Source organism: Monodelphis domestica, chromosome 5 (genome assembly GCF_027887165.1).
Source record: "Monodelphis domestica isolate mMonDom1 chromosome 5, mMonDom1.pri, whole genome shotgun sequence".
NCBI classification, from domain to species: domain Eukaryota; kingdom Metazoa; phylum Chordata; class Mammalia; order Didelphimorphia; family Didelphidae; genus Monodelphis; species Monodelphis domestica.
Genome location: NC_077231.1, coordinates 312,254,674 through 312,281,675, shown reverse-complemented (window position 1 = coordinate 312,281,675; position 27,002 = coordinate 312,254,674). Strand labels below are relative to the sequence as shown.

At 59.9% G+C, this 27,002-nt stretch overlaps 1 protein-coding gene across 4 annotated transcripts in view; it reads left to right on the top strand.

The window, feature by feature from the left end:
* The first annotated feature begins 431 nt into the window (after window positions 1-431).
* Window positions 432-27,002, top strand: part of PALS2 (protein associated with LIN7 2, MAGUK p55 family member) — a 51,718-nt gene continuing 25,147 nt past the window's right edge. The window contains exons 1-2 of one of the 4 annotated variants that reach the window (XM_056800481.1): window positions 432-639; window positions 25,701-25,826. In XM_056800481.1, coding sequence (XP_056656459.1) covers window positions 25,710-25,826 — 117 coding nt within the window. In that variant the 5' untranslated portion in view covers window positions 432-639; window positions 25,701-25,709. Of the gene's footprint in view, window positions 640-8,095; window positions 8,298-25,695; window positions 25,827-27,002 lie in introns of those variants that run through there. The other 3 variants (XM_056800479.1, XM_056800480.1, XM_056800477.1) reach the window with 3 other exon arrangements.

The window sequence follows — 27,002 nt, the reverse complement described above, 5'->3', positions numbered from 1 at the left end:
CCCCGCCCCACCCCGCGAGGCACCCTGGGTCTGAGGAGCAGCTCCTACTGGGTGCCAAGCGGGAGGGCAGGGCAGAATTTCCAGCCCTGCGGGACTGGGGCGGGGCCCCAGGGAGGAGGCAGGGCGCCCCGGGGTCCCACGTGGCCGCCCGCGCTCCCGAAGCCGGCCCGGGCCACGCGGAGCGCTGGGCGGGGGCGCGGAGGGAGCATGAGACCGGCAGGGGGCAGCAGAGAGCAGTCGAGGGCAGTCGTCGATCCCAGCCCCGGCCGGCGCAAGCGCAAGGGGCCCTCGGGCTCGCGCGGGCTCCCGGGGGCGGGGCGGCTGCGCGCGCGCGGCGGCGGTGGGGGCGGGGCCGGGGGCGGGGGGCGGCGCGTGAGCGAGCGCGCCGGGGCAGGAGGGAGGGCCAGCGGGCAGGCTGGCAGGCGGGCGCCGCGCGGCGCGGGGACACGCGAGCCGAGCCAAGCCGAGCCGGGCCGAGCCGAGCCGGGCCGGGGCAGCACAGCCGCGGCGCGTGTGCCCGCCTCCAGTCCGGCGCGGGACTTGGTCCATGGAGGGCGGCGGCAGCTGAGGGGGCACCGGCGGCGGCCAGGGGCGCGGGGGCTGGAGCGGCGGCGGCCAAGGGGCGCGGGGCGCGAGCCGGTGAGTGAGTGCGTGCGTGTGCGCGCGTGTCTGTGGGGCTGCCCGGGCTGGGCCCCCGCCCCCGCGCCCCCTCCCCCGGTCGGGGCGGAGCGTGGGGTCCCCTCCTCTCCCCCTTCCCCCTCCCCAGCCGGGGGCCGAGCTGCTCCCGGGGGAAGGGGTGGGGGGGGGGTCTGGGCTGGTCCCCCGGGGAGCTTCCCCACCCCCGACGTCTGCTTGGGAGGAGGGCTGGGTCCCGAGCTGGGGTGGGGGCGGCCGGAGTTAGTGGGGAGCCCAACCGGCTACGTGCGTGCCCCTGGGGGCGCTGCCCGGTGCCCGGCTGACTGCGCCCACACTGCTGCAGTGAGGGCACGCGAGCACTGGCCCCTGAGCGTCCGGCGTGCCCCTGGGATTCTCCCTGGGATCCCCGCCGTCTTGGTGCCCGGGAGGCCCCACTTTACTGACCCCGGGGGGAGCCTCCATCCCGGACCCGCCAGAACTTTGGGGCTTGCCCTGTCTTCGAGGTCAGCCCTTACATAACCCGCAGCGCCGGCCGGGCGGTGTGCTTCTCCCTCCCGGGCCCAGCCCAGCCCGGGGCTGCCTCAGTGGCCACATGGGTGCCCAATGACCGGCCTTCCCCTAGAGCGGGCCAATGCAGCCAGCGGCCCCCAGGACGAGCCCTGCCTCGGCCTCGGCCGCTGCCGTGGCGGGTGGCCCCCAATCAATTCCACTTCTTCCCTGGGGGGGGCGGGCTTTCCCGCTGGGTGTCTGTTCTAGAGTTAATGATCGCTGGAAAAATCCAGAAACCCGAGCGAGGGGCTCCGGCCAGCCCCCTTCTGGCACTCTGGCTTCGGATTCTTGTGGCCTCACCAGAGAATGGCAGTTTTGAGCTACAGTGTAGCAAGCATGACTTTGGGGGAAAAGTATCCCTCCAGGGCGGTCGTGGAGCCTTTGCGGGGCTCTGCTGATCCCAAAGAAGGGCCGGGGAGCCTCCAGAACTCTTTTCTGGAACAATAGCCGATCTCCTGGGATCCCAAAGCTCTGGAATAAGTAAGGAAGAGAATGGATGGCGGAAAATCGAGAACCCATCCGGCCCCCCTGCCCCCCCCCCCCCAGCCTGAGCTTGTATTTCTAGGCAATGTGAAAACGTGCTCGGTTGTAATGGGGGGGGGGGGGGGGCTGCACTGTGCTGATGTCAGCACTTTTCCTCTGGCAGGTGAGTCTAAAATAAGTGTAAGTTTGGATCTGGGCTCTGGGAGTTTCCAGCCAGATTGCAGAATCCCCTCTTGGCCAGCCCTGAGAGCTCGGCCTGGAATCAGGTTGCCGAGTGGCTTCGTGATGGCTTTGGAAAATCCTTTTCATGTTCTTGACTTGTGGGTGCCCCTCCCCCCATGTTCCCCACTTGAGTGGCCCTCCTGAGAGTCTCTGCCTAGGATGTTCCTAATGAAACTGCTCTCCTGTCTGGGGTCCCCTCCCCCCTGGTATGACTTGGGGCAGCCTGACTTCCCTGTCGCTGCACGAGCACACACACACACACAGCGTGTTCCTGGCTCCCTGTTAAATACATTGAGCCACTGGGGGGAGATGTTACATTTTGGATGGACCATAAGCCTCGCTTACCTCCACGAGCTGGTAATCGTTCACTGGCAGCTGGTAATCGTTCGCAGGCACTTGGCCAAATGACTGGCACTGGGCTGCTTGAGGAAGTGGCCAGCCCCATGGTTCCACCAAGGCGTCTGCTGGCCGTTCCCCTTTCTTTCAAGCATCCCCACCGGCCCAGCGGCCTCTCCCAAGGCTCAGACTGTTTCCGTTGAGGCTTTGCCTCAAGATACTGGCCCTGGCTGGGAACAGCTTCCTTTTGAGCCCACAAGGAGCCTGATGGGGCAGAGGCAGCCTGGAAGGAGCTCGAGAGCCCCTCCCTCCTTCCAGAGAACCTCTCCCCCATGGGGAACCAATTTTTAAGGGTTCTGGAGAAGGAGATTTCGAAGCATCCCTCCTCATTCTGCCAGTTCTGTGGGACACCCACCGGATGAGCAAGTTTCCCCCTTACCCTACTAGAGCCCATCAACTGCTTGGAGCAGCAAGCTGTCTGTCATGCCGCTACAAAGGCAAAACAAATCTGAAGTCCACTGGGAGACATTCAAACTTCTTTGCCATACGTTGCTTTGAATCTCCTTCTTTCTAATTGTGCTGTGGGAAGAGCCCAGCAAGCAAAAGGTGTTGTTTATAGACTGTTTACCCAGAATCCAAACCCAGCCAGAACCAGCGGTCTTTGTGGAAGAATCATTGGAGTGAATGTTGGATGATCGGGCTGTCATCGAGCATCGTCCTTGGATAATGTTCAATGATTGGGCTATCATCTGGAGCATCGTCCTTGGATAATGTTCAATGATCGGGCTGTCATTGAGCATCGTCCTTGGATAATGTTGGATGATCGGGCTGTCGTCTGGAGCATCGTCCTTGGATAATGTTAGATGATTGGGCTGTCGTCTGGAGCATCGTCCTTGGATAATGTTAGATGATTGGGCTGTCGTCTGGAGCATCGTCCTTGGATAATGTTGGATGATGGGGCTGTCGTCTGGAGCATCCTCCTTAGATAATGTTGGATGATCAGGCTGTCATCAAGCATCCTCCTTGGATAATGTTGGATGATCGGGCTGTCATCGAGCATCGTCCTTGGATAATGTTGGATGATCGGGCTGTCGTCTGGAGCATCGTCCTTGGATAATGTTAGATGATTGGGCTGTCGTCTGGAGCATCGTCCTTGGATAATGTTGGATGATGGGGCTGTCGTCTGGAGCATCCTCCTTGGATAATGTTGGATGATGGGGCTGTCGTCTAGAGCATCCTCCTTGGATAATGTTGGATGATCGGGCTGTCATCAAGCATCCTCCTTGGATAATGTTGGATGATGGGGCTGTCATCTGGAGCATCCTCCTTGGATAATGTTGGATGATCGGGCTGTCATTAAGCATCTTCCTTGGATAATGTTGGATGATCGGGCTGTCATCTGGAGCATCCTCCTTGGATAATGTTGGATGGTCGGGCTGTCATCGAGCATCGTCCTTGGATAATGTTGGATGATCGGGCTGTCATCAAGCATTGTCCTTGGATAATGTTGGATGATCGGGCTATCATCTGGAGCATCGTCCTTGGATAATGTTGGATGATTGGGCTGTCATTGAGCATCATCCTTGGATAATGTTCAATGATCGGGCTGTTGTCTGGAGCATCGTCGTTGGATAATGTTCAGTGATCGGGCTGTCATCTGGAGCATCGTCCTTGGATAATGCTCGATGATCGGACTGTCATCTGGAGCATCGTCCTTGGATAATGTTGGATGATTGGGCTGTCATTGAGCATCGTCCTTGGATAATGTTCAATGATCAGGCTGTCGTCTGGAGCATCGTCCTTGGATAATGTTGGATGATCGGGCTGTCATCTGGAGCATCGTCCTTGGATAATGATGATCGGGCTGTCATCAAGCATCCTCCTTGGATAATGCTGGATGATCGGGCTATCATCTGGAGCATCGTCCTTGGATAATGTTGGATGATTGGGCTGTCATTGAGCATCATCCTTGGATAATGTTCAATGATCGGGCTGTTGTCTGGAGCATCGTCCTTGGATAATGTTTAATGATCGGGCTGTCATCTGGAGCATCGTCCTTGGATAATGTTCAATGATCGGGCTGTTGTCTGGAGCATCGTCCTTGGATAATGTTCAATGATCGGGCTGTCATCTGGAGCATCGTCCTTGGATAATGTTTGATGATCAGACTGTCATCTGGAGCATCGTCCTTGGATAATGTTCGATGATTGGGCTGTCATTGAGCATCGTCCTTGGATAATGTTCAATGATCAGGCTGTCGTCTGGAGCATCGTCCTTGGATAATGTTGGATGATGGGGCTGTCATCAAGCATCCTCCTTGGATAATGCTGGATGATCAGGCTGTTGTCTGGAGCATCGTCCTTGGATAATGTTCAATGATCGGGCTGTCATCTGGAGCATCGTCCTTGGATAATGTTGGATGATCAGACTGTTGTCTGGAGCATCATCCTTGGATAATGTTGGATGATCGGGCTGTCGTCTGGAGCATCGTCCTTGCTCATGAAAGGAGAATTTCCTTGGAGGATTGCACTGGTTTCTGACTCACGCTCTCAGCAAGCCAGGCAAATGGGGCAGAGCTTGTGGGGCCTCTGGAAGCCAAGCCCACCGGGCTCTCCTTCAGGGAGCTGACGGTCCCCTTTTCATTCTTGCTGGAAATAATGTCCTGAGCAGTTTCGGTGCCGAAAGAGGCGTCGACCTCTTCTATCTGGCAGTCTTCTTAGCCCCTTGCCCAGGGCCATCCCCATTCAAAGGATTTCAGTCAGCCAGCAAGCATTTATTAAGGGGTTCCTGTGTGCCAGGCACTGTGCTCAGCTCTGCAGGTATGAAGAAGAAACAAGAAGTCCCTGCTTTCGAGGAGCTTCTATTCCAGGAGGGAGGCCACATCGGGCAGCTGGAGGGCCATCCTGGAGGGGGGACACCGGGAAGGGCCCTGAACAGAAGATGAGATTCAAGTGGAGCCTCAAAGCCAGAGAAGCCAGAAGGCAGAGGTGAAGGGGACACAGAGACGGGGAGCACAGAGGGGAGTCAGCTGTCAGGAGACTGGCAAGGTGGGAAGAGAGGCCGCTTGGAAAGGAGAGCCAGCCATGCCTTCACGCTGAGCCTGGCTGCCCGAGGGCTGCCTTGGCTCTGGGGGCAGAGCCTTTTCAGAAGCCGGCTTCCAGCCCCCAGCTCTTCCTGCACTTCTGCCTCCCGCCGTCCATCCACCCGTCCGTCTGTCTGTCCTTGCTAGGACAAGGGGCCCTGGCCACTCACTGCCAGGCCACAGCCTTGCCTTGCGGCGCCTCCCTCTCCCGGGCAGTCCTGTCAGACTCGAGCTGTCCAAGCCAGCCGGGTCTCTTTCCCTGGAAAGCTGCCCTTCTTGCGCCCGTGCCTGTTTCTGTGGAAGGCCGCGCTGCCCCTTCAGGGGCCCAGGCTCCTCCTCCCGAGCCCCGTTCAGAAGCCGCCAGGGGACGCGGTGGCCAGAACGTTGGCCCTGGAGTTCAGGAAGATTGCCAGGCCGGGACAAGTCGCTTCGCCTGACTCTGTGTCCTCTTCTGTACAATGGGCACAAGAGCATCCACTTCCCGGGGGATTTGAGAGAATAGAGTTTGCTACCCCTTGTAAAGGGCTTTGCAGACCTTCAGACGCGCCCTCAATGCCGCTGTTCTCGTTGGGAGCCAGAGGTGTCCGGGGCCGCCCTTGTCTGCTCTCCTGGCCCCCCGCTTCAAGGCTTCTCCGCGACAGCTCAGCCTCCCCCGTAGCCCGCTGCCACATCTGACCACATGGCTGCCCGTCCTCCCGCCCCCGGAGAAGCTCTGTGACTGCCCACCGCTCCGGGTGCCTGGAAAGGGCCCCCCCAGCCCCTCTCTGCCCCTTCCGCTCCCTGTGAGCCGGGTCGCCGCGTTCTTTGGGGAGCGCGTGGATGGGCGGCCGCTGTGGAGGCTCCCCTGGGGGGCTGGCGAGGGGCAGACAGTGAGGGAGCTCTACCCCCCGGGGGGCTAGGCCGGAGCTTTTCCTAAAGCTCTTCCAATTCCCCCAGGAGTATTTGGCTCTGGGGACGGGCTCGGGCCAGGAGCGGCTCCCCGGCAGTGCGGGGCTTCTCCAGCCCCCTGAGCTCCGGCAGCCTCCGGCCGGCGCCCCATTCTAGAATGACAGTCGCCACGGCCGTCTGCCTGGGGCCTACGGTGCGCCTCCGGCCCTGGATGGCGCGCTTTACAGGTGCCTGATTGGATTGGATTCCAGCATCGGGCTCGGGCCGCCGAGGGGGCTCCCTTAGAGGGGGCCTCGCTGCGCCCCTCCCCTCGGGGCAGCCCAGTGGAAGCCTCCAAGGCTGCCTGGCGCTCTCTGACCCGTGAGCCAAGCGGGCTTCCCGGCTGGCCCCCTCTCTGGGCCTCTGCCCTGCCCCCCCGCCCCACCCCCACCCCATGTCCGAAGGCCGGCCTGGCTTCATGCTCGTCTTCCGGGGTGCCCCCGGGGTGTCTCCGCGCACCCGAGCCCCCTCCCGCCGCTCCCTGTGCTCCTGTGAGCCCTTTCCCAGGGCCTGGGCCTCGGGGAGTCTTTTCTCCCCGAATGCGCCGCCTCGGAGGACGCGTGAAGGGCCGGGTGGGGGCTCGGGGCAGGGCCTGCCCGCTGCTCCGCTGGGGGGCCGTCGGGGAAGGAAGCGAGCGAGAGAGCAGCCGGCACAGGACAGCGAAGGCCTCCGCTTCGCTCTGCCCCTTGCCTTTGTCCCTGGGGCCTCGGGGTGACCGCCAGGCTCCCCCGGGCCTGCCGGCTGCCAGGCACTCCAGGGGCCTCACGACCGCCCAGAGGTGTCTGACCGGTCACCCGGCGAGAGTGCACTCGGCCCGCCTCCGCACTGCCTGAGGGGCTCCGAGATTGGGGGGGGGGGGACGTCGGGCCCGGAGCCAGGAAGACCTGGTCTTCTGGGGCCTGGGCGAGTCCCGTCACCCCCTGGGCCTCCATTTCCCCACCTGTAAAGCGAGCTGGAGAAGGAAATGGCAAACGGCTCTGCCGTCTTGGCCAGGAGACCCCCAGATGGGGTCCCAGAGAGCCAGACAGAGCCCGCGCCGAGCCCCCCCGGCCCCCCTCTCCCCAGTCCCGCCGCCCTTCCCCCGGCTTCTCTTCAGGGTCCCCCCGAGACGCTCGTGGCCGGAGCTCGGATCCTCTCCGGCCTTGGTCTTCCCAGTGACACCAGACCCTCCGGAGCAGCCCCTTCCCAAGCCCCAGAGGCCTTCTCTGCCGCCTGTGCTCACCGCCGCCCAGGCCCCGGGGTTCTCGGCTCCACAGCCCGGCCTGGCAGCCTCCTTGGCTTCGGGCCGGGCGGAAGTTCTCCTTTCAGAAGGGGACTCGATGTGCGGATTTTAGTGTCTGCCCGTCCGATTTGAGCCTGTGAAGGCGACGGTGATGGTGACGTGACGGCGGAATTAGACGTGACTCACGAGAGAGGCCTCTCCTGGCCTCTTCTTCCCCCTCCCCGGGCCGCAGGGCCCTCCCGGCCTCTTCTCCCCCTCCCTGGGCCGCGGGGCCCTCCCGGCCTCTTCTCCCCCTCCCCGGGCCGCCGGGCCCTCCCGGCCTCTTCTCCCCCTCCCCGGGCCTCGGGGCCCTCCCAGCCTCTTCTTCCCCTCCCTGGGCCGCGGGGCCCTCCCGGCCTCTTCTCCCCCTCCCCGGGCCTCGGGGCCCTCCCAGCCTCTTCTTCCCCTCCCTGGGCCGCGGGGCCCTCCCGGCCTCTTCTCCCCCTCCCTGGGCCGCAGGGCCCTCCCGGCCTCTTCTCCCCCTCCCTGGGCCGCAGGGCCCTCCCGGCCTCTTCTCCCCCTCCCTGGGCCGCGGGGCCCTCCTGGCCTCTGCCGGCCGGCCGGCTGTGACCTCACAAAGGACGGGTCTCTGAAGCGAGGCCCCGAGCTCAGGATGGTTCTGAGCCTCGGGCGGCCTCTTCTTCTGCCCTCAGGCTGACCAGGGCCGCTCCGGGCCTTGCCCCGACCATCATGGGGGCCCTGCGGGCCTAGCGTCCCTCGCCAGCCCCTCCTCAGCACAGACGGCTCACAGGCAGAGAGCAGCCATGACGTGGCGCTCCTTTGAGTTCTGTAGGAAGAAAAGTAAGTGAGGGCCGGCCGGGTGGCCCCGCGCTGCCGGCGAGGGCCAGAATTGGAGATGGGGGGGCTCCAGCACAGCCTTCCCTCCCCGCCCTAGCCGTGCTGTGGCTCTGAGGCAGAAGCGCGGGAGGCCTGGGCCGTGGGGCTGCAGGGACTTGTCCAGGGTCACACCGCCAGGAGCCAGGCCCGGCCCCATCCACGGGGCCCCTGGAGACCCCCCAGACCGAAGCTTAAACATTTAGAAGGAGAAGGAAAGGCGCGGTGGGCGTCCCGCCCGCCCCTCCCGGCTCCAGTGACAGTCCGAGGCAAAGCAGCGTCCCCAGGACGGAGCCGGCCGCCCCCACATCCCCTTTAGTTATCGGGGCGCCGCTGGTGCTGAGGAAGGCTCCGGGAGGCCCGGCCCGCGCCTTTAGGAGATGCCACCGTTCCCCCCTCAATGGCCGCCGAGCCAGGCTGGCCGCGGCCTCCCCGCCAGCTCGCCCGGCGACTCGGCCACATCGGCTTTGCCTGGCGCCTCGCGATAGCTGCGGGGGGAGCTCGGCTCTTCTCGGGTCGCTCACCTCCTCCCTCCGCGTGTCTGAGTTTGTCTCCGGAGGCCGACCCCAAAGGGCGCCCCGAGGAGCCTGCGCGGAGCCTCCTTCCTCTTCCCTCCTCCCTCGTCAGACAGAGCCGCAGCCAGGGCTGGAGTGGGGGTGCGGGGGGGGGAAGCCAGCGATGGGCCGTGAGCCCTCCCCAGAATGGGGGGGCAGAACGCTTCCCCCCAGCCACTCAGCCTAGATGCCCTGGCCAGGCCCTCCCCGCCCCGGACCACGCACGGCCCTTACGCCGGGCTCCCTGCTCCGATTCACTCCCCCCATCCCGGTGCTGCGGGGATCGAGGATTCCTACAGAATGGAGGAGAGCCCGAAGGCCCTGCTCTGCGTTTGGAGCGCCTTCTAGCTGCTCCCTTGTCCCGTCCGGCCTCTCGCGCTTTCCTCTGGTCAGTCTGGTGTGACCGGCCCCCTCGCAGGTCTCCTCACCTCGCCCCTGGCCCTCCTCCTCTACCTCCCAGCATCCCCCGCGGCCTTCGCCCCTCCCTCAGTGGCTCCTCTGTCCCTCCCCACGGAGCAGGGGGAGCCTTCCTTTGTGAAGCCCCTTCCTGGCACAGTCGCAGATGAATAAGCGCTTGTTGACTGACCAAGTGCAGCAGCCTTGGGAATGGAAGCTGGGACACCCGCAGGCAGGTCCTGGCCCCAGCCGCCCTCGCCTGCCCTTTGTGCTCCCTGCATGCTCCCCTCGTGCTCTCCTCGTGCTCTCCTCGTGCTCCCGTGCTCCCCTCGTGCTCCCCTCGTGCTCCCATGCTCTCCTCGTGCTCCCGTACTCCCCTCGTGCTCCCCTCGTGCTCCCGTGCTCCCCTCGTGCTCCCGTGCTCCCGTGCTCTCCTCGTGCTCCCGTGCTCCCCTCGTGCTCCCCTCGTGCTCCCGTGCTCCCCTCGTGCTCCCGTGTTCCCCTCGTGCTCCCGTGCTCCCCTCGTGCTCCCCTCGTGCTCCCGTGCTCCCCTCGTGCTCCCGTGCTCCCCTCGTGCTCCCGTGCTCCCCTCGTGCTCCCGTGCTCCCCTCGTGCTCCCCTCGTGCTCTCCTCGTGCTCTCGTGCTCCCGTGCTCCCCTCGTGCTCCCGTGCTCCCCTCGTGCTCTCCTCGTGCTCCCCTCGTGCTCCCCTCGTGCTCCCGTGCTCCCCTCGTGCTCCCGTGCTCCCCTCGTGCTCTCCTCGTGCTCCCCTCGTGCTCCCCTCGTGCTCCCGTACTCCCCTCGTGCTCCCGTGCTCCCCTCGTGCTCTCCTCGTGCTCCCCTCGTGCTCCCCTCGTGCTCTCCTCGTGCTCCCCTCGTGCTCCCCTCATGCTTCCTGCCACCACTTCACTCCTGCCTCTGTCGCCTTTGGTCCTGCTCCCTCCTAATTCCAAGTGGCCACAGCCCAGAATGGAGCCAGTTTGGCTGCACCCAGAGCAAGCCAGGCAGTTTCCGCGTGTCAGTGAGCAGGTGACCACATGCACGTGCGGATGAGGAAATCCGGCACAAAGGAATGGAACTTGGGTGGCGTTTTCCATGTCTACTCAGCGCAGGCACCTTCAGCTTGTCTTTCATGTCATCTGGAATGATGGGACTTGGGTTACACGCTGTTTTCCAGCTAAAAAGGGGGGGGATTCAAAGGTTTTCAGCTGCAGTTGTTCTAATGCTGTGTTATCGCCACTACAGGGCAGTATTTGGAGTGCAGGATGATGGGCGAGTGAGGAAGGAGGTGATGTGAAGGGATCATGGGAAGGAGGAGGGTTGATAAAGGATGCCGAGCCCTAGAGAAAAAGGAGAGGGGGAATCCCTGCTCCCATTGCAGGATTGGAGGGAATCTGGCTAAGTACCCCTTCCCTCCTTCCTTCCTTCCTTCCTTCCTTCCTCCCTCCCTCCCTTCCTTCCTTCCTCCCTCCCTCCCTCCCTCCCTCCCTCCCTTCCTTCCTTCCTTCCTTCCTTCCTTCCTTCCTTCCTCCCTTCCTCCCTCCCTCCCTCCCTCCCTCCCCCGCCCCCAGGCTCCTTCTCTTGGGGTTTGACCAGCCAGTTTGCAGTCCAGTCGGGCCTTCGGCCGCCAAGGACTTGCTGGCCAGAGTATTGGTGGGGCTCTTTGTCGTGGGAGCAGGGTTCAAGGCCTGCCTGATGCTCTTGGACAAGTCACTTGTTAGCACATGGAAAAGCCAAATCGTCTCTGCTCCAAGAGCTCGCCTGCCAGCAGGGGGCAGATGCGGGCTCTGGCCACTCCAGGCCCAGCTTTCTTGGGGGGTCTCCCAGGCTCCAGGCCAGGCGTCCCACGGACACCGGCCCGGGCTGTGAGGGGAGGCCAGCCTGCCTCGTGCCCGCCACCATCGTCCTGGCTTCTCATCTTCCAAAGGCCAGGATCGGGCCGCTGGCCTCCAAGGGCTCTCCCAGCCCACTGAGGGCCCGCCAGGCCCTGAACGGCTCTGTGGAATGAGAATCCGGCCGCGGCCCGTCTCTGCCTCGCTGACCCGCTGCCTCCTGGCAAGCCTTTTCCCTCCTTCCCATCCTGACTTGGTTTCCTGCCATGTGATTTAGACTTGGCTCAAACGCGTTAATGAAGTCACCAAGTGGACGCTGCATGCCGGCCGGTCTCTGAGCCTCCTTGGCCCCCCCCCCCCCCCCCCCCGCCCCGGCACCGCCCCTCCCCCCCATGCGGCTGACTGAATTCGGAGGCCCCCACCCGCCACGGAAGCTTATTTGCTCTGCTTGGGGGCTTCACCCAAAGGCACCGCACAGCCCATCTTTGCCTCTTCAGGGGCCCTGAAGACTCGCTGGCCTCTGGGTGCAGTGAGAGAGGGGAGAGGGAGGGAGGCAGGTGGGGCCGCCCGGCAGGCTTCCTCATGGCTGGATAACAGGCCCTTCGGGGCACTTTCTCTTCCGTAGTTGTGTCCTGGAGCACCACTTCAGCCATCTGTTCATTGGGGTCTTCCTGCCTTTCTGTGGGGGCCTCACAGGCATTTCCACCCATTCAGTGCCTGTAAACTCCTCAGTGTGTGGATGCACTTTCCCTCTGCTGGGGTGCTGCCTGCCCTGGAAAGGCTGGAAAGCCCCCAGGCCCCTGCTGGCCTCCTCAGCCCCTGTCCCAGCCCCCAGGCCCCTGCTGGCCTCCTCAGCCCCTGTCCCAGCCCCCAGGCCCCTGCTGGCCTCCTCAGCCCCTGTCCCAGCCCCCAGGCCCCTGCTGGCCTCCTCAGCCCCTGTCCGAGCCCCCAGGCCCCTGCTGGCCTCCTCAGCCCCTGTCCGAGCCCCCAGGCCCCTGCTGGCCTCCTCAGTCCCTGTCCGAGCCCCCAGGCCCCTGCTGGCCTCCTCAGCCCCTGTCCGAGCTCCCAGGCCCCTGCTGGCCTCCTCAGTCCCTGTCCGAGCTCCCAGGCCCCTGCTGGCCTCCTCAGCCCCTGTCCCAGCCCCCAGGCCCCTGCTGGCCTCCTCAGCCCCTGTCCCAGCCCCCAGGCCCCTGCTGGCCTCCTCAGCCCCTGTCCCAGCCCCCAGGCCCCTGCTGGCCTCCTCAGCCCCTGTCCCAGCCCCCAGGCCCCTGCTGGCCTCCTCAGCCCCTGTCCCAGCCCCCAGGCCCCTGCTGGCCTCCTCAGCCCCTGTCCGAGCCCCCAGGCCCCTGCTGGCCTCCTCAGTCCCTGTCCCAGCCCCCAGGCCCCTGCTGGCCTCCTCAGCCCCTGTCTGAGCTCCCAGGCCCCTGCTGGCCTCCTCAGCCCCTGTCTGAGCCCCCAGGCCCCTGCTGGCCTCCTCAGCCCCTGTCTGAGCTCCCAGGCCCCTGCTGGCCTCCTCAGCCCCTGTCCCAGCCCCCAGGCCCCTGCTGGCCTCCTCAGCCCCTGTCCCAGCCCCCAGGCCCCTGCTGGCCTCCTCAGCCCCTGTCCCAGCCCCCAGGCCCCTGCTGGCCTCCTCAGCCCCTGTCCCAGCCCCCAGGCCCCTGCTGGCCTCCTCAGTGCCCAGATCCCAAGGAAATGTTCCAGTTCATTCTCCCTTCTGGCCATTCTCCCCTGGGGCAGGTTTTCTCTCTGCCTTTGTTCCTGCTGAATAGGAGCAAAGCCTTGCATGGGAAGGGGCTGGAAGGTAGCTGCCCCATGTGACCTCCGGGTCTGGGGAGTACAGCAGGGGGCTCTGGTGGGGGGCTTTTCACCAGAAAGAGGGAAATGGGGAGGGGCAGCAAGAAGAACCACAGGGGGAGCAGCTGGGTGGCTCAGTGGATGGAGTCCTCTGCTCCTGGGAGGTCGTGCAGACCGGAGCCCGTGGCCACTTGCTCTCACCGTAGGGCGCGGCTCCCCTCCCCCCACAGCCCTTGTTCTTCCTGGCCGTGCTTTGGGATCCTTTACACTCCTTTTCCTGTGCTGGCGTCATGCCCGCCGGGCATCATCCCTCGTGGTAAGCGGCAGCCTGTGTAGAGCCGCCCGGAGCCCTTCGTCCCCAGAAGGGAGCCGGAGGGGAGCCTGGCGTCCTCGGCCGCTGGGCTCTTCTTTCTTCAGTCTGCAGGCAGATGATTGTAAGGGCTGCTCAGGGCTCTCAGTGCTCCCTCCCACTCACTTCCGGGGCTGCCGTGCCTCCCCAATCCCGAGCCCCGAGTGGCAATTGTACTCCCTGAAGTCACCGGAGCGCCAGAGGGGCAGCACGTTGTTCGGGGCAGCCAGAGGTCAGGTTTTGCGCCTCTGGACGTGGTTCCTGCCCTCTTCCGTTCTCTGGGTGGCCTGAATTACCGACTCTTTAGCACTGATTCACAGCCGGCCGTGATCACGTGATCGCGGGTGGGGGCCTGACCGTCTAACACGCATGTTTTCCGCCTAAGGGTGCATGGGAGGGCCTCCGGGGCTTAGGAACGCTGTGCCTGGGGCTATTTAGACAAGGAATATCCCCCCCCCCCCCTCCCAGGTGGCAGAGCTGAAGGCAGAAGGCCGGCTCCTGGGAACGTGGGGGCTGGTTCTTGTTGTGTTGGTTTGGGCTTCCACGGCTGCTCTTTGTGGTGGCAGTGCATTGGACATGCGCGATGGCTGATCAGGTTGTGGCACGTGATGGAGATGGAATATGCTTGCTCTTGGGAATGATGAAGGAGCTCCGCGAACGGATGCAGAGTGGAATAAGCAGAACCAGAGCACTGTGCACAGTCGCAGCAATGTGGTGGAATGACCCACCGCCACACACTTCGCTACTCCCGGCAATACAGGGATCTGGGACGATTCTTCTTTATTTTTCGAGTAATTCCTATTTCCCGGGGTCACCTGATCGGGTTCTTTCCCTCCCCCTCCCTGAGCCGATGAGCAGTTCCACTGGGTTCTCCGTGCATCGTTGTTCAAGAGCTATTTCCCTGCTGCTCACATTTGCAATAGAGCGATCATTTAAAGTCAGAATCCCCAACCGGGTGCTCACACACGGCCCACCGACCAGTGGGGGACAGTTCCGAGAGCCCTGGGACAGAGTGCCCCGCACCTCCAGAGAATGGGATCAGAAGGCAAATCAAGGTCCGCCTTTGCACTAGTTGGTTTGGGTTTTTATTTGGGGCCTCGGTTTCCCCTGCTTATTCTCTTACAAAAAACGAACAGTTTGGAAATGGGTTTTAACCCATAACACGGATTGAAGTGCTCGCCAGTTCCAGGAGTGCGGAGGAAGGTCATTGGGATTTTTGGAAAACTTGGGTAGAAATTTGTTTTTACACGTCACTGGTGGATTATAATAAAAAATAACAAAGAGTAGTTATGTTGACGTAGGCAAGTCATTTAAAAAAAACAATTCAGTGAAGTGAGCAGACGAATTCACACAAATGGGTTCTAAGAATACTGAGGAACCTGTGAAGGAGGTCCCTGTCTATACTTAATGCCTTGGGTTTGCCCATTTGGATGGTCAGTTCAGACTCTAGGACCCCCCTGAGTGTTTGGGAGGCGGACACATTCTTTAATTTGGACCCGGCACGTTTTCCCAAGATGTGGGAAGAGCGCAGTTGGCAGGCAGAGCTTGACCTGTTGTTTCATGCTTGGCTGGGTGTCGATGATGAAAGAAATCTTCGTTTTTCTGTCGTGGCTTCTATCAAAGAATGATCTTGACTTGCAAAGGAAAGGTTTTTAGGTTGTGCAAAACGAGTTTCACTTTCAGGGAATTTTGAATGAGTGCCCTTTCTGGGGTGGGATGGGGTCTTGTCTATACAGATTGAGCGGGAGGTCTAGGCTGGTCCTGTCATTTACAGATGAGGAAAGCACCCTGTCCCATAACTGAATGAAGCTAGAGAGTCCTTATAGGGCTACAAACTCAGCATTAACTTCACTTAGCTGAGCCTCAAATGACAGTGAAGATCTGGAAAGTGAGCTTTCTGCTAGGGAAGGGATGCCTTCAGCCACGGAATTCCCACTCCAAGAAAAATGAGTCTTGAGGTCACATACTTGATTCTCTTGAAGCCTAGGAAAAAGGAGGGATTTGCAATGAGCTTGAAATCCATTAAAAGCCCAAGAATTTGAAGAACTGCTCTCTAGTCATGCCTACCCACACTTGTAGGTCAGTCAACAAACATTTGTTGCTAGCCTACATGAAGTACCATGGAGCTTCCAGTGGAAGTGAATTTGCCCTATCTGCTAATATCGTTTTGCATATATTTCTACCCTCACAGGGTGATCACATTCAGCAGAAAAGTCATTTCAATTTGCTATTGGAAGAAACTGTCTTCTAAATTAGCATCTCTTTTGATGTTCAGCCCTGAACTCCTGCCCACTCATACAAAAGAAAATTAAATTTTATCACTGTTATGACTAATGCTAATTTCCATTTATTAAGCACCATAAAATAATATACAGAAACAATGAATTAGACATGGTCTCTGCTGAATGGATTTATAATTTGAATGAGATGTGATAAATTAGGGAACGGATGGAAATGTAATTTAGGGAGTAGGAAGCTACTTCCAGATGAGAAGTTAGCCAATCAAAAACTCCTTTTTGACCTATCGTTAGTAGATTTGTGGAGGCTATAAAACTTCAGGACTTGCTCGAGCCCTTCTCAGTTTCTCTCCTATACAAAACCTTCAGTCCAACCTGGCCCTTCAGTTTGCCATGGACATTCTCACTTCCAGTCTTTTCTGACTCCTAACTTCACTTGACTGAAAGATTCTCCTCCTCCTCCTTGTCCTTGCTCTTCCTTAAGATTTCTGCTCAGGTCCCACCTCCTAGAGAAAATCTTTCCTCTTCTTCTACGTGGGTCTTTCCCTCTGCATTGAGATTTTGAACTTCCTTCTCTCCAGGTTCCAACATAAGCTCCTTCGTTGGCCTTGAAAGGTCTTCGACACTTGGCCCCTTCCTGCTTCTCCAGTCTTCTCACCCATCATCATCAGTAATAGTAATAATACTGTTGTAGAATATTGCTTACTAATCATTATCATCATCTCTCCCATTCCAGCAGTTCCAGTCTCCTTGCTGCCCCTCTCACACAATGGCAGTGCATCCCCTATCTCTGTGCCTGGGGACATTTGCTCTCTCCTGGGCTGCTCTCTCTTCTGCCTTTCTGCTTCCCTCAAGACATGGCTCAAGGCCACCTGCCATGTACAATGACTGGTCCTGGTTATTTTTCTCGTGTCTCTTCCATTGGAACATGAGGGTATGGCTGATTTTCTTTGCATCCTCAGCACCTGGCACAATGCCCAGCAAGGACCAAGTCCGTCACAAATGCACACTGACTGACCTACAAGTGGGTAGGCGTGACTAGAGAGCAGGTTTTCAGGGGGAACTCTTGGGCTTTTCATGGATTTCAAGCTCTTTCCTAGGCTTTGTGAGGATCTGTTTCAGGATATGACCTAAAGATTCATTTTTCTTGGAGTGAGAACTTTGTGTCCATAAGGTCTAACAAAGAATGGAAATGAGGCAAAACTAGTGAGCTGCTCAGTTACTGAGCACTAGTTACAAGCATTTCTAGGACTCCCATCTCATTGGAATCCTTATGACAAGCCTGAGAGGAGATGAGGAAACTGAACCAGGCAGAGCTTATGTGTCTTTCCTGTGGACATTCAACTAGTAAGTGACTGAGGTAGGATTTGAACTTGGGTCTTTTTGCCTCTGGATCCACAGGCTTCTTTTGAAAGCTGATGAAGCTTGTGTGTAGGTACCACTTAGGAGCAGACGTAGAGGAAGAAGGAAGATTCTGTATCAGAAGAGATGATAGAAGATGGGATTCAAGCAGAGATAGTGGATGAGGCTTGATGAGCCTAAGAAAAAGATGGAAGTAGGGAGAAGGGCTTCTCTACTGAGGCTGGAAGGGGGCCTCCCTTTTGTCAGTAGAGTAGGCAGTCCGTCAACAAGCAGTTATTAAGCATCCCTTCTGGGCTAGGCACCGTGCTCAGCCCTGGAGCTCAGAGGAGTCCTTGTCCGGGAGGACCCCACGCTCTCATGGAAGAGATAACTAGCACAGAAACAACTATATGCAAACAGCTCCGTGCAGGATGAATGGGAAGTAGTTACCAGAAGGAAGGTCCCAGAATAGGAAGGATTGGGAAAGCTCCCTGTAGAAGGTGGGATTTTAGTTGAGGCTTTAAGGAAGTCAGGACCGAGGGATGAGAGAGGAGAGTATTCCAGGCAGAGGGGACAGCCAGGAGAAGGGGCCTGGAGCCAAACTCTGCAGGATCTCCTGCGTAGCCCATTAAGGAGCTCATGAGCTGTCCATGGGAGTAAGGTGGAAAAGGGCTGGGGGGATGGGGGGAGGCAGGGAGAACTAGGTTACTAAGGGCTTTGAATGCCAAACAGGATTTTGCATTTGATCCTGGGGGTGGTAGAAGGCCTCTGCAGGTATGGGTAGGGGGGAATGACATGTGCTTTAGGAAAATCACTTTGGTAACTGAATGGGGGAGGGATTGGAGTGGGGAGAGACTTGAGGCAGGCAGTGCTCCCAGCAGGCTTTGGCAGCAGTCCAGATGTGAGGTGGGGACACCCTGCACCCTGGTAGTGGCAGAACCAGAGGAGGGAAGGGGGTGTATTGGAAAGAGATTGTGAAGGTGGCATCATCGAGCCTTGGCAACAGCTTGGATGTGGGGGGGAGGTGAGAGATAGTAAGGAATCGAGGATGGCTCCTGCATTTTGAGCCTGAAGGACTGGGAGGATGTTGGTCCCCCCTACAGTAATAGGGAGGTGAGGGAACAGTTTGAGGGTCAGAAAGGCAGATGGAGGTGCAAGACTGGACATTGCTGAGTCTTTGCTCCCAAAGAGGGCAGAACTGGCAGAGGGAAAGGTTTAGAAATCTTGTCAATGATAAAGAACCAATTACGAGTTAGAGGAATAAAAGTGAAGACTTCATTGAGATTCAGCCGTATGAATCTCTGGTGGAATCAGTGACTTCCTCCAGCAATAACTCTAGAGAGGGTGACGGTTGAAGGCGACCCAAATTTGAGATGATTGGGGTGTGAATAGCAGAATGACAAAGGTGGAGGGGGGAGGGTCAAGAAGGGAGATGTGTGACTGACCTGGTTAAAGGATCAAGACTGAAGGGAGGGAAGTGAGATCAGTTCTAGGGGGATGGTCTGGGGAGAATAAGGAGAAGGCTGGAGGGAATGGGAGGAAGAATAGGATTAGGAAGAGGAAAGGGGGGAATCCCAGGAGCCCAATTTTCAAAGCTTTGAGGTCCCAAAAGCACAGAATTTGAGAATTAGAAAAGACCTCCACTCCAGGGATCCTGTGAGGTGAGGGCTGTGGGAATCAGGCAGCCACTGAAGAATAAAAAGGGCCCACAAGGCCTTGGTGACAAACCTATGCCCAAAGAGGGCACACAGAGCGCTCTCTGTGGGCACAGGCACAGGTCCCAGACAGAGTTTGTTACTAGAAAGTCAGAGGGACTTGGTAGAAGCTGTTCCCCTCCCCCTCTCCACCTGCCTGATGACATTTTTTCACATCCCCTGCCTTTCTGCCCAGCTGTCCAATGGGAGTGCACAGGGGGTAAGGTGGGTAGCTCATAGGCAGCAGAGCTGGAAGGGAGCAGAGTGCTTGGGCCACTCCCCTCCTTTACTTCACCTGCACTGTGGACATTTCTCACATGATTTACCCCTCCGCCCAACAGCCCTGTGTGGGGTAGGGGGGGTGGGGGATGGGGCATGGCACTCAATCTCTAAAAGATTCGTCATCACTTGGCCTATACCATGAAGGCTCAGCTGGTCATCAATAACAGGAATCTTGAGTGGACTTTGGCAACTTCCTCAAGCTTAGAGTCTAACCATCTTCTCCACTTTGTAGATGAGGAAGCTGAGACCCCAAAAGACTAAATGACTGGCCTAATAGCATATAGACAGAGTCAGGATTGCAGCTGAGGTCGTCTGCCTCTAAAGGCAGCTGCTTCCCAAAAGTCATGATTTCAGAGGCAAAGGAACTGGGATGCAAGGGTGTTACAGGAGACATCCGGTGAGTGTTAAATTCTTAAGTATGAAGGCAGTGAGTGTGTTGGGTAGAAAGGAAAAGTGTTAGCCCAGTGCCAAGTAGTGACCTAGAGAAAGGAAGGAGAATGACCCGGAGACTAGCAGAGAACTCCTGGAGGATAGGCAGGATATTGATGAATGGAGTGAACCCCAAAAGAGAGGATGCTGGCCAATGGTGGCAGTGGGGAGGGAGGCAGTGAGAAAAGAGTGTGGGGATCTCCTCCCCTCAAGATCAAAGGTTTCTGTGGATGTGTGAAACTCAGAAGTACCAAGAGAAACTGTCTGAGAAGAAGGGAGGAGAAGTGAGAAGAGCCCTTGGTTTAAAGCCAAGAGAGAGCTCAAGAAGCTCAGCTGCTTAACATGTGACCTTGGGTAGATCAGCTGCCCTTTCTGGGCCTCTGCCTCTTCCCCTGTTAAATGAGAGGGTCGGTCTAGAGCAGTGTTGGAGACTGTTTTCGAGTTTGCATGCCCAAACTGCAACTTCAAGCTGTCCATGAGCCCCTACATTACCCCCAGAGAGAGGAGGGAGAAAGTTCTCACTTTGGGTGGCTGGACATGCAAAAAATGTCCTCAGGGACTGGGACGAAGGGAAATGGAGCAGCTCCCCTGTGCCGGCCCGGCACATGTGCCAATACTTCACCAATGCTGGGCTAGATGATCTCGAAGGGCCTTTCTATCTTTAAGGAGATGATGCTGGAAGCTGGGTGAGAGAATGGGATTGTGAAGTCTGGAGAGAGAGAAAAGGGCTTCCATCCGGGCTTCAGAAGAGAACTAAGAACCACCAAAGGCGACCATGAAGACACAGTCAGAGAAGTAGAAGGAGAGCCAAGAAAATGGGTGGGTGGGTAGCGGTGTTCCAGCAAAAGCAGGGCAGCAGACGATGGATCTGGGACTCATGGAAAAGCTGCTTCAGTTGGGTTGTGGGGACAGAAACCTAAGAGAAGATGAGATGTTGGGGCAGTGGAAGTGTCAGGTATCACGTAAGTTTTGGTTTTAGAGGGGGAGAAAGGAACTATGGAAGCAGGATGGGGAGGTTTGGATCTTGTTTTATGAGGGATCCCTAAGCATGATGGGACAGGTGGGTAGGTGGGAAGGAAGAGAATGAAAAGTGGCTGACCAATATGCAGGTCCTGGAGAAGCTGGGATTAAGGCATGAGCTTTAGTAAGCAGCCCCTCGGAGACTCTTGGGAAGGAAGAGAGCGGGGCGAGGAGGCGCTCCCCTTGGATGACCTGGGCTTTCTCTTTAAAGAGTAGGAGGTTAGATGATCTGCCAGAAGTGGGGGCAGGCTGCTCAGCTGAGCTTCTGTGGAGAATGAAGGAGTCATTTAGAGTTGAAGGACGGCTGAGGCTTGGTGAGGCGTGTGGGTGCCATCAATGTAGAGTGGGTGAAATAAACTGGGTTTTATGTCTTCTTGGGCCTGGGAGGGCCTGGGAGCCAGAGAGTAGGCAGGCAGAAGAGGGAGAGGGAGGTGAAATGAACAGGATCAGAGTCAGGGAATAAGAGGGCAGTAAAGCCAGAGGGAAGGAGAGAAGGCAGTCAAGAGCACAGGGTAAATGGAAGTGCACTGAGAACTCGTCACAATACGGCAGTCAGACATTGGGTGGATGGGCTTCCCTGGCCAGAGAAGGCTGACTTGGGGCCAGTAAGAGCATTCAGGGACTGATGGGAAGAATGGCACGATGAGGGGAGCCCAGGAGCCTCCTTCTTTGTCTTTATTTAGAAAAGGAGCTCTCTGCTAAAATCCCTTCATCTTCTTTACTAATTCATGCCCGGATCACGCCCGTGGCCCTACTCCCCTCTCCTCTCTGGAACGTTGAAGCTCCTTGAAAGCAGGAAGACCGGACTTTCCTTCTCTTTTCCCTTGTCTGCTAGTAGAAAAGCCTCCTTTCCTCCTCAGAGTATTCACGTGGCTTCTTCAACTAAAGTCTCAGTCAGTCAGTCCACAGCTGTTTGCCGAGTGCCGAGCTCCATCCGCAGAAAGCTTGTCTCCTCTTTGAGCCCCACAGGCTCCGATTTTCATGCTTGTCCTTGTGTGGCCGGTGCCGCTTCACTCCTGTTACCCCTGAGGTGTTCTCGATGAAGTGAAATCAAAATGATGCTCTTGGCACTTGAAGTTATTCTGTCTTGTTCTGGCCTCGACATTAAGATAAAATGGACCCAGAGCCGCCCGCCTTTCCCTTTGAAAAAGTCAAAATAATGTCCCTCCAGCGCTTCCTCCTGGGATCTCATTCTAGTCCCTTTAGTACTTTTTCTGTCCTTTCAGCTCCCTTCTAAGGGGTCAGGTCATAGCCCCAGGCTGCTCTTGTACCCCTCCCCTCGTCCCTTTTTAAGGAACAGCTCTCTCTCCTGCCTCCCTGTCTCAGGTCAGCTCTTGCTCATTCCATGTGTGGCTTCTCTGGAACAAACCCCCTCGCCTGGGCTCGAGCTGAGGCAGCAAGTAAATACTGTGCTTTTAGCCCTCTGGCTCCAACTGGAGTAGTTGGGGAATGGAGTTTGGGCCTAGAATCTTCAGAGCCTCCCACACCCCTGGCTCAGCCCCTGGGGAAGACCTCTGACATTAAAGCAGTGACTTCCCCTCCCGTCCCCTGCTTCTCCTTGCCAAAGAATCCAAAGTGCCACGGCGAAAAGAATCTCTTCTTGTTTGGTTGTTACACGTTGCCGCCCTGTCATATCTCATGTGAATTCAAAACCAGGGGCATCCGGCGCCGAGGGTTCTAGTCCTGCTCCGGGCCCCGGGGAACCGCCTCCCCACCCTGCCCGGGTGCCCCTTTTTCCAAGTAAAGAGAAGACCCCCCCAGCGACCTCATCAGATTGTTTCACAGAAAGCCCTTCCCGGAGCCGCCTGTGCCAGTCAGGCAGGATGTTTCCTCGTCTCTCTCCCCTTCTCCCCTCACTCATCTCATGGTAGGACCGAAGGTTCTAGAGAGGGAAGAGGCCTGAAAGCCGTGTGGGCCAGTCCCCGCATTCCACCGAGAAGGAAGCACAGCCCAGAGAGGAGGTCATGTGCACGAAGGCCCCTTCAGCCCGCAGCTACCCGCTTTGTCTACAAAGTCAGTGGATGAGAGCTGGCTGGCATCCTGGGGGTTAGAGCTCGAAGGGGCTGTGCGCATCCTCGTCTTGCTGCTCGTGACACAGAGGGGGGACGGGCTCAGACTGAGGCTCTGCTGAAGGGGGCACCCAGGGAGGAGCAGGGGAGAGAGCATCCTCCCTGAGGGTGGCATTGCCTGTCAGAGCGGGAAAGCCACGAAGCAAGGGGGGTGCTCCTCACCACCGTCAGTCATGACTGGACGGTACGAGGAGTGGGAGGCAGGAGAGCCAGAGGAGGCCCAGCTCCTGGCCTGCGCCGGTGGCCTGGGAGAGCCAACGCCACACTGCTCGCCGGCACGACGAAGCCCCTCAGCAGTCTCGGGGCGGCAGACGGGCATCCCCAAGTCACCCCAGCAAGGGCCGGCGGCAAGCGCGAGAGAAGCTCCGCGCAGTGCGGCAGGGCCCGCCTGCTGCGCTGGTTACTAAGGCCTGGACACTAGTGGTTGCCCATCGCTAGGCTGAGCCAGTGCAGCAAAAGGGACTCGTCCGCCTCCAGTTCTCCGCCTCGATGCCGTTTCCATCAAGACTGCCAACAGTTCCTTTATGGAACTAGAATAAACGCGAGAATTCAGTCTGCAGCAAGAGGAGGCCACGAAGATCCGGAATCGATGAAAAAAAGAGGGCCAGGAAGGTGGCCCAGCGGTGCGAGTGTCCGTCCCGGTGAGGGGGCACAGGGAGGGGATGGACGGCAGCCCTGCCGACAGGGAGGCTCGTTTTGCTGAGTTCAAATCTGACCTCAGACCCGGTTTGCTGGGTGACCCTGGGCAAGTCATTGTTTGCCCGTTTCCTTCTCTGCAAAACAAGATGGAGGAGACGGCACCTATTTCAGCCTCTTTGCCAAGAAAAGCCAAATGGGGTCCCGGAGAGCCAGGTGCGGGGGAGGACCCCCCGGACACAGAGAATGGCCGGCTTCCTCTAAGGTCTGATCCACGCGTTGGTGCCTGCATTCAGCTTGTGGCCACAGCGGCCGGTAGAGCGGAAAGCAGTTTGGCAGAAACGAAGCATCGTCCGGCCGACCTCTCCCACCAGTCCGCGCAGCCCCACGCCTTGGACATGCTGAGCACGCCACAGGAGGTGGCGACCACCATGGCCTGTGAAGGAGAGGGGAGGGGGGAAGGGAGGGAGGAAGGAGGGAAGGAAGGAAGAATAGAAGGAAAAGACAGGAGGAAGGAAGGAGGGAAGGAAGAATAGAAGGAAAGGATGGAGGGAGGGAGGGAGGGAGGAAGGAAGAATAGAAGGAAAGGACAGAAGGAAGGAGGGAGGGAGGGGGAAGGGAGGAAGGAAGGAGGGAAGGAAGAATAGAAGGAAAGGACAGAAAGGGGGGGGAAGGGAGGAAGGAAGGAGGGAAGGAAGAATAGAAGGAAAGGACAGAAGGAGGGAGGGAGGGGGAAGGGAGGAAGGAAGGAGGGAAGGAAGAATAGAAGGAAAGGACAGAAAGGGGGGGGGGGGAGATGCTGCTTCTCATTTCTCCGCTCTCCAGCTTGTCCCTCCCCAGAAGCCTGGGCTCCCGGATCTCCCCTTATGAACTGGAGCCCCTGTCCTCCAGGGGACAAGCCGGCTCGACATAGAGTTATTTAGAGCATGACTTAGGGGACGCCCCTGCCGCTCGTTTGGCTCGTGGCATTCTGCCCCAGACCCAGGCCCTGGCAGTCCAGAGGGCAGCAGGGGCTGGGAGGGTGGAGAGCCAGGCCCTGAGAGGAGAGGCCCCGGGTGCGCCCTCCCGGGCGGGGCGCTGGGCCGGCTTTTACTGCCCTTCTGCCTCAGACCGACGCCGGCCTGCTTCCCAGATGGAGGGGTCTGAAGCTTTCAGCGAGTGCTACTAGCGGTGCGGAAGGTCTGGCGCCCTGCAGGGGACTCGGGGAGACCCTCGGTGCTGCCGGGCCCAGATGACGCCTTGTCTGTGTTGGGGCCCGAGTGGCTGTAAACAGACCCTGCCCAGAAGGGCTGCCTGGGGGGCTCGGTGGAGCCTCTGACCCAGTGAGCCCAGAGCCTGGTGCCCTGGAAAGAGCCCCGCTGTGGAGACGGAGGCCCAGACGGGGCCTCTGGAGCCCCCCCAGTCTTGAACCTGGGAGGGAGGACGGTGGTTGGACCCCGAGGCCTCCTCTGGGGCCCCAGGCTGGCAGCCGCCGTGGGGGAACAAGCCGGCGTCCCGGGCCCGGGACTCCCGAGCGTGTCGGGGCACGTTATGATCCGGGTCTCTGCACGAGAGCCCCGTGGCAGGCCCTCGTCACCGCCTCGTGGGCATGTCAGGTGGGCAGCGCGGCCTCTGCAAGCGGGCTCCAGGCTGGCTCCGCCGAGCCCGACGGCGCGACGTTCTCCTCCTCGGGGTTTCCGGGGAATTTAACCCCCGTGAAATGCCGGGCCAGCAGCAGCTCTGGCAGCCCGCGCGGATGCGTCCAGGCTGACCACGAGGCGACCCTCCCCGGCCCTCCTTTGTCTCGGCTCAGAGGAGCCTTGTGCGGCGGGGAGGGGGCGGCGTTCCGGCTTCTGCCTCCAGCGGGCCCCCCTAATGAGCCCATTGTAGCCCTCTCGCGGGCCCGCAGCAAGGAGAGGCGTCCGGCCCTGCGGCCTCAGCCGCGCGTTCGGGTGGCCTCTTCCAGCGGGCCAGTGTTGGCACGTGAGGGGAGCCACCAGCCCCGCTTCCCCCGCCTTGGGGTCCTCCTCTGTCCAGTGGGGTCACCCCTCCAGGCTACCATGACGTCATGGCCCTGGGCAGCCCTCGAGGCTCTCCGAGCGCCACCTGCCTCTCGGGGCACAAAGGGTTCCGCTGAAGCGGCACCAACCCGGGCACCGTCCCAAGCTCTCTCGCTGCAGTCGGGCCCTGAGAGCTGGCCAGAAGCAGGCCCGGGGTCTGCGCTGGGCCGGGGCCCCGGGCGGCTCGCGGGGCTGCTCTGACCCTTCCGGTCCCTTGGCAGCAGGGGCGAAGCTGCCTCCGTGGGGAGCCTGGCTCTGCACGTCCCGGCCACGGCGGGGGGAGAGCCGGACGATGGCACATCCATGCCGGGGGGGGGGGCTCATCTCGTGCGGCAGAGGGGCGGCGGGGCCCCCCGGAGCCCGGCACCGCCTCATATTCTTCGGGCTGCATTCACGAGGCCTCCCAGCCGCAGGACCCCCTCCGCCTCCCCTGATGACCCTGGACATCAGCATCCAGACGGGCCCTCCCCGGCGTCCAGGGGCGAACCTGGAGGCCCATCGAGGCCGTGTCCGGAAGGGCTCTTGGGCAGCCTGGGCTGTGCCAGGCCCGGAGAGGCACCAGGCGAGGCACGAGGCCGTGAGCGCCCCGGCCACCTCCCCAGCCCTGTTGGCCCGTGAATGTTTGACCAGCCGGCTCCGGCCTCCTGCTGACCCGTCCCTCGCCCGGCCTCATCTCCTCCCTTTTCTTCCGCAGCGCAGGCAGCCAAGATGGAGCAGGTCCTGGACAACCTCGCCGAGCTGCCCCGGGCGGCAGGGGCCGGAGAGATAGACCTCATCTTCCTCAAAGGCATCATGGAGAACCCCATCGTGAAGTCCCTCGCGAAGGTACTGCCTCGGGGTGCGGGCCAGGGGAAACGGGGAGGCGTTGGGGGGCTCTGTGGTGTTGGGGGTGGGGGAAATGGGGGAGCCATTCAAGGCACTCTTCAGTGTTGGGGGGCAAGGGGAAATGGGGAGGTGTTGGGGGGCTCTGCTATGTTGGGGTCGAGGGGAAATAGGGGAGCCTTCAGTGTTGAGGGGCAAGGGGAAATGGGGAGGTGTTGGGGGGCTCTGCTGTGTTGGGGGCCAGGGGAAATGGGGGAGCTATTTAGGGGGCTCTGCAGTGTGGGGAGTGGGGGGAAACAGGAGCCATTTAGGGGGCTCTGTGGTGTTGGGGGCAGGGGAAAACGGGGGAGCAGTTTGGGGGGCTCTGCAGTGTTGGGGTGCCAGCAGTCAGGACAGTGTCCCTCAGTAAATAATCCCTCCCTCAGATCAAGTCCTCCTCCTCCTCCTCCTCCACTTAGAGGCAGCCTGTAACTCGTGGCCGCCGCTCTGCCTGGGGGACGTAGACCCAGAAGTCAGAGACCTGCAGGGGTCTCGGGGGTCCTTTGGCCCCATCCTCCGATGTTACAGCTGGGGAAATGGAGGGGCTCGGGTGCCTCGCGGGCGGCTGGGACTGAAGAAGGTGGTTTTGTCCCCGTTTTTCAGCCCCCCAAAACCCGGCCGGGCTGTGGAACAGAACCTTTTGGGCCTTGGGTGTTCTGGCGGCTTCTCCTGTGCCGGTGTGGGGGACATTCTGGGCAGACACCGCAGGGGCGTCCATTTCCTTCTCTGGCTCCCTTTACAGATGAGGAAACTGAGGCAGCAGGGTGGAGGGACGGGGACGTGTCTGAGGCAGCCGGAACATGCCGGTCGTCCTTCGCCGCCTCTCCCGCCGCCCTTCTGTCTGTCTCGGAGCCGCAGCATCGCTCTTTACCCCCGAGGAGAGCCGTCTGTCCGTCTGGCTGTCCATGGCCTCCCCCTGGCTGCCCGTGCCTCGTTCCCTCTTCCTGGGGTTCTCGGCTCCTCTCCAGCCTTCTCCAGGGGAGAGGCTCATGGGGGGGGGGGGGGGGGGCCGGGCCTGGCCAAGGGCCGTGTGAGGAGGAGGGACGGATGTGAGCGCACAGCTGGCGAGGCTTTAGCCTGGCGTCCGTCCGGGGGCCTGCGGGGGGCCGGGCTGTCTTTGGCGGCCAGGAGGAGGCCAGC